Raw genomic sequence first — 6,803 nt, forward strand, 5'->3', positions numbered from 1 at the left:
TATTAATACTTAATTAATTGCTTTATTATTTTATGAAAAAAAGTAATAGTTAATGATATTGAGTAAAAAAATGATAATAAATAAAAAATAAAATAGAAAAATTAAAAAAACTTTTTGTATTTCGCAAGTAGCTGTTTTTCAAAATGCGAGTTATTCAATCCATAATTTCTATTAGTCGATGTATTACTTAGGAATGTATGAATATTTAGATAATTCTTCGATTCCTTTTTTATCTTTAGGTTCTTCCATGACTATATCACTAACTGTTCTCTTTAATTGTTCATCACTAATTTTCATTTTCATAAAAGGATGATTAACGCAATCTTCAATGCTGTACCTTTCTTCTGGATCAACAACAAGCATATGTTTAATTAAGTCTTTTAATTCAAGACTCTTATTATCCCAAAAAGGACTTCTAAACTCAAATTTCCCAGCTAAAATATTATCAAATAACATTCTATTTCCATCATTCTCTCCTTCAACAAATGGTGGAAATCCACAAGCCATAACATACAATACAACTCCAGTACTCCAAACATCAACTTTACTTCCATTATAAGGTTTTCCACTAAGAATTTCTGGAGAAACATATAATGGAGTTCCACACATTGTTTTAGCAAGAGTTTCTGGGTTAATAATTCTACTTAATCCAAAATCAGTAATTTTAATTTCATCAGTACCTGATTTAACACACAATATATTTTCTGGTTTTAAGTCTCTGTGAATAATATTTTGTGAATGAAGATATTCTAAAGCAGAAAATATTTGTCTTATAATTATTCTACACTTTGCTTCAGTAAAGTGTGTTTCTGCAACTATTTGATCAAATAATTCTCCACCAGTAACTAATTCTATAACCATATAAAGATATTTTGTAGTTTGATATACTTCTTTTAATTTAATAATATTTGGATGGTCAAGTCGTTTTAATATTTCACATTCATCTAAAATAGCATTCTCTCTTTTACTTACTCCTTGTGCTTTTTGTAAATCAATCATTTTCATTGCATACACCTCTCCTGTTTGAATTTCTTTAACTTTTCGAACAACAGCAAAATTACCAACTCCACATAAATCTAAAAATTCGTATTTATCTTGAGGTCCTCCATCTACAAGTTCTTCATTTTTCTCTAAATAAGACTCAAACATATAAATTGCACATTTAGCTACTTTTTTGTCTAATAAAGTAATTTCATCATATGACCTAATAGTGACTGTTTTTCCTCTTCCTACTTTTTCTCCATTTACATATGTTCCATTAGTACTAGTGTCAGTAAGTAAATATTGTATTGGAGCTCCATCTGTAACTATTTTTTTAATAGAACAATGATTACCACTAATACATGCTTCATGTATTTTCGTTTTATGATTATTTCTACCTAATACTATCTATAATTTATTAATTAATTATTTTTTTTTTGTATTTTCTTACAAATAAAAACAAACAGTTTCATCATAAATTTCAAGACTTGGCAACCCTGGTGTAAAGCAAACTAGTCGACCCCAACTTGTCATGATTTTGTTTTATAAGATTACGAGTTTTAAGATTTGATTTTTCTTTCTTTTCCATTTTAAGATAGAAATTCTTTTTTTTCTTTTTTGTGCTTTTATTATTTTGGTTTAAGAAACAAACAACTTTTCTTGACTACCAAACTCTTTCTTGTGAGTATTTAATACATTAAAAAACTATAAGTTTCTTATTTAAATTGGAATGACCCATAACTTCTTAATTATGTTTGTTTATTATTATGTAACTTCTGTTTAAATTTAATTACCTTTAAAAAAAAAAATGAAAAAAATGAAAAACTAAAAAAAAACAATAAATTCAATAACAAAATAAATGGAACCTGAATATACAAAATATATCCTTGGTCAAGTTAATTCACAACAATACCAATCAAATTATAATAGTATTCCTCCTCATCTAACAATACAAAAAGAGTGTTATGCACATTCTGATTTAATAACATCATTGTTATTTTATCAATCAGGCAATTCATTTATTTCAACATGTTTGTTTATTTAATTAAACCATTTATTAATTTGAATTAAGAAAAACAAAACAATGTAATGAAATGTAGCAATGGATGGTTATGTTATGGATTGGGATACAGAATCTTTTGATTTTAAAAATGATTATTATATTGGACATACTGGACTAATTTATGGTACAACAGATGAAAATAATTATGTTGCTGTTATATGTGCTGATGGAAGTGTATCATTAATTGATAAACGATCAGTTTGTTTATATTATATTTATAATAAAGTTTATAAGAAAGTATAGTTTTAATTTATTTACAGGGGAAATATATTTGTATTGAAACACCTCGTAGAAAAGCAACTAAATGTTGTTTTTGTCAAAATGATTTAGTAATTGGATATAATGATGGAATTATTAAATTTTGGAATATTGCACAACAAAAATTTGGTGATACTATTGAACAACATCATAAAAGTATTACATCATTATCTTCAAAGAAAAATGAAATTATGTCAGCGTCAACAGAAGGAACAATTGGAATATGGGATGTAATAAAAAAAGAGAAAAGATATACATTTTCATTAGATAAATCAATAATGAATTGTAAATATGTTCCAAATGGGAAAATGTTATTATTATTAATGGAAACAGGAGATGCATTTTTTTATAAATTAGAAAATAATTCTAAGTCACAATACTTTTATGGATTTAATAAAATAAATCAAAATTCTCCATTTGACTTTCTTACAGATACAAGAGAAGGTCAATTTTTAAAAAAATTTATTGTTAATTCAGATGGTCTTAATTCTATTAATTTTTGGTCAGTAGAAACAATGAAATGTATTCAATCAATTCCAACTGATGATATTACTATAACTGCATTATCTTGTCATCCTACAGAAATGTTTTTTATTACAGGTGGTGATCTTTCTGATACGTCAATTAAATTATGGAAATAAACAATTTGAATGTATGTCTTTTTTTATTATTCTTTTGTTTTTTGTTTCTAATAAAAAGAAATTAAAAAAAAAAATTAATAATAATAAATTCTTTTAAGAAAGTAATCGTTAAATTAAATTAAACCAAATCCATTTGTATTGTTTAATGCAAACGTTAATTTCTTTTCTAATTCTTCTTTTGTTTCATATGGTGGCATTAAGAATAAATTATTACATGTACTAGAAGTTGGTAACCGTGACGCATCTCCATGCTTTGCTATAATAAACTGTAATCTTCCTAATCCTCCTGGTGGACATCTATCACTTCCAGTAGAAAAGAATAAGAATTTTTTCTTTAATTCTATTGAATATGAATGAAGAATTTCCCATAACCATTTAACAACAGGAGTGTCTTTTGTATATCCATTAGCATAACGTGTTGCATTTTCTAATTCATGAAAATCAAATGTATCACTTCCAGCAATTAATAATTCTAATTCATGTGGAGAAAATATTGTTAATAATCTACTATTAAAGACTAATTTAAATCCTGAAATAAATGCATTAAATTGTTTTTCAATAGAAGTATTTAATATATAATCTGTTAATAGTTGAACAAATTCTTTTTTATTTTCTTTTGTTACTGGAATATAACCACCATTTGGTTTTAAATCTATTACTTTTACTTCTCCATTAATTTCTTGTGTATGTTGAAATGTTAATCCCATTGTTTCTTCCATATCATCTCCTTCATATTTTAATATAAATTCAAGACTATGAAACATTTCTGGTTGAATTTCTTCTAAGTCTTTCATTTGAAGATTTATTCCAAGTATTTTTTTATATACTACAATTGGTAATTTAGCATCTAATATTATTCCATTATAAATAGCAAGTCCAAATAATGTTCCAATTAATTTATAATCATTTAATTGTTGTGAACCAGCATTAAACCAACATATTCTTGTTTTATCATTATAAACAAACATTGTATTATTTGGACTAAATATTTCTCTTGTTACTAATTGGAACCATTCTTTACTAACTCCTCCATGATCTAATCCTTCTTCTCCAATAAATTTTACTTTTAATGGTTTTTTTAAATCAACAATATTTGCTTCAACTAATTGATTTAATGAATCTTCTAATACATGATCTCTTCTAACTTGAATATTTAAATTTAATTTTTGTTCTTCACCACGAGTAATTGATTCTGTAAAAGCTTGTACAGTAGATTGTCCTCTTTCTTGTTTAGCTTCTTTATGTAAAAATTTCATTTTATAATCTACTGGAATAATAAAAGGAAAATATAATAATGATGTACTTTTATTTGAATAAAAGTATTGAATATCTCGTGGGAATTGTCGTTGTGTTGCAAGTACTTCATTATAAAATTTATTTTCATCGACAAATCGTTTCTCATCATTTATAGAATAAAATGTTTTTAATAAAGTTAATACTTTAAATAAAATTTCTTCATCATGTACAGTATTTTTCTTTAATATTACTCTTAAACTAATAAATTGTTCAATATTTCCTAATACACATAAAAATTGTTTTGGTGTCATTTTCTTTAAAAATACTTGAAGTTCTACTATAAATGATGACAATTTTTGTATTGTTGAACAAAATTCTCCCATTTCATCATTTTCTGCAAAAATTGGACTTGCTAATGTAACAATAATACTTTGAATATTAATTGGTTTTATTTTAACAATCTCTAATATTTTAAGGTGTGCACTTAATACACTTTGATATAATGATGGTTGGAATTTGAAAATATAATCAATTAACTCCCACCCCTTAACTACATCAAATACTCCTTCTTCAACAAATGATTCTATAATACTTTCTGGTGTTGAATAAAGTTCATATAATAATGTTTCTAATCTATCATTTGTTTGTTCTTTTAATGATAAAAATCGTTGCAATGAACAACGTAATGTACATAATGGTGTTTTATTTGTTTCCAACTGTTGTGCTTCCTCTTCAATATTCAAAGGAGAAACAAATGATGAAGATGATTTACAATATTTATTATTGCATTGATCATTACCACATCCAAAACATATTCTGTTGATATAATATTTTTTATTTGTTATTTGAGGTGTTTCCATAAGTAATTAATGAAATAAAAAGAACTTTATATGAAGTTTTTCCATTTTTCCCGAAAATAAAAGAAAATCTTAAAATAAGATATAAAAAAAAAAGATTGAAACAAGAATCAATAAGAAAGTATACATTGTTCTTTCCATTGTTTCTATACATATTAATAAATTAACTATATTTTTTATTAAAAAATTTCATAAAAAAAACATTAACAAACAATGGAAGAAAGAGAATGTCCTTTAAAAGAAAATGGATGTTTTTGAAGAATATTTAATTGTTGAACAACACTCATTCCATCTGAGTCATAATTTTGAATTAAACTATCTAATAAGCTTCTTCTAGAATTATTTGAAATTTTTGTTTTTCCATATGATTTACTATTAGTTGATTTTCGAGAAAGTTGTTCATCACTTTCATAGTTTGGACGTACAAGTTGGTCTAAATTAAGTGATATTATAGGTTGACGTTCTTGTGGTAGAATGTCATCTGATTGAATAGTGTTAATAGGTATATTTTTTCGAGGTTGAACATAGTCTGATTCTATTACTATAGGATTGTCTTTCAGAGGACGAGTAATTTTTACGTTTGAAGACATTGTTTTGCTTCTTGGGCGTGACATATTTATTAAAGTGTCTATGATAATTAGATTTCTTATCAAATCTAAAAAACAATTCATAGAACTCAAAAAATAGTGCAACAATATCTTTATTATCATAAATATTCCTTTAATAAAATATACTTTCAACCTTTACATTTTTTATTGTCATTAAAAATATAATTGAAAGTTTTTTATACCTTTTATTTATCTCTTTATATTATCATACTAATGGCATTGTTTTTTTAATAAAGAGAAACTAAAACCTTACCAAAAAAGATGTTTCTCTTTTAAATATAATATAAAATGAGTACATCGAAAAATAAATATTTTATAATTCCTTTCTTCAATGACCAAATAGATGAATTTTTATAATCTAATACCTTGTTTCAACTAATATTATTAGATATAAGATTAAAAACATTACCATTTATAATGAATTGATTAATAATAATAGAAATTAATTATTTTTATTTAGACACCTAAATATATCGTTGTCTTATTTACAACTTATTCGTTAATAATTGTAATAACTGACTAGAAGTTGACATACAAATAGTTTAACTAAAAATAAAGATAAATTTATGACAATGACTTGAATGAAAATATTTCTCTATTTCATACCATTTTATTCGTTGAATAGATAAGAATAAAATAATATAAACAACAACTACAAACCAACAAAATGACAAAAAATTCAAATTAAATAAATATTCAAAATGGAAGAATGAAAATAAAGAAATATAAGAAGAGTATTTAACACTGATATAAAGATGCATAAGAATGTTGCTTATATAGACAATATAATGTCAAAGAAATGGTTAAGAAAATCAAGAAATAGAATAGATAAAATAAATAACAAATATACTGATAAGAGAATGAGATTATAAATGATAATAAAAATGAGCTATGTATTGAATAAAGAAAGAGTATTAAACAGAAATGAAAATAAACATAATGTTATAAATAATAAACAAGTATTGAGAAATGAAAGAAATAGAAAATAAAACAAGAAAGAATAAATGAAAGAAAAGGTAAATCGAAATTCAAAAAATAAAGAAGCATAAAAAACAAGAAATAAAAAGCAATTAATTAAGTATTAAATAGAATTAATTTCTATTGTAAATGGATTAGGGGAAACTAATCTCGTCCCTTCGTCTACATCTTCTTCTAGCAG

General features: G+C 24.1%; 4 protein-coding genes across 4 annotated transcripts; 1 reads left to right on the top strand and 3 right to left on the bottom strand.

The window, feature by feature from the left end:
- Positions 1-183: 183 nt before the first annotated feature.
- Positions 184-1,515, bottom strand: ENU1_099710 (protein kinase, putative; the record flags this gene model as incomplete). The annotated part of the gene is made up of 2 exons (XM_008859271.1): positions 184-1,389; positions 1,447-1,515. The coding sequence occupies 2 exons, from the start codon at positions 1,513-1,515 to the stop codon at positions 184-186; spliced, it is 1,275 nt and encodes a 424-aa protein (XP_008857493.1).
- Positions 1,516-1,840: 325 nt separating this feature from the next.
- ENU1_099720 (WD domain, G-beta repeat-containing protein) lies at positions 1,841-2,943 on the top strand (the record flags this gene model as incomplete). Its single annotated transcript, XM_008859272.1, has 3 exons — positions 1,841-2,012; positions 2,082-2,242; positions 2,305-2,943. The coding sequence occupies 3 exons, from the start codon at positions 1,841-1,843 to the stop codon at positions 2,941-2,943; spliced, it is 972 nt and encodes a 323-aa protein (XP_008857494.1).
- Positions 2,944-3,056: 113 nt separating this feature from the next.
- Positions 3,057-5,039, bottom strand: ENU1_099730 (ubiquitin-protein ligase, putative; the record flags this gene model as incomplete). The annotated part of the gene is made up of 1 exon (XM_008859273.1): positions 3,057-5,039. The coding sequence occupies one exon, from the start codon at positions 5,037-5,039 to the stop codon at positions 3,057-3,059; it is 1,983 nt and encodes a 660-aa protein (XP_008857495.1).
- A 107-nt stretch (positions 5,040-5,146) lies between these two features.
- Positions 5,147-5,626, bottom strand: ENU1_099740 (hypothetical protein; the record flags this gene model as incomplete). Its single annotated transcript, XM_008859274.1, has 2 exons — positions 5,147-5,182; positions 5,249-5,626. 2 exons carry the CDS (start codon positions 5,624-5,626, stop codon positions 5,147-5,149), a joined length of 414 nt encoding a protein of 137 aa, XP_008857496.1.
- Between the last annotated feature and the right edge of the window lie 1,177 nt (positions 5,627-6,803).

This window comes from Entamoeba nuttalli (genome assembly GCF_000257125.1).
Source record: "Entamoeba nuttalli P19 unplaced genomic scaffold asmbl_4301, whole genome shotgun sequence".
Lineage (NCBI taxonomy): Eukaryota > Evosea > Mastigamoebida > Endamoebidae > Entamoeba > Entamoeba nuttalli.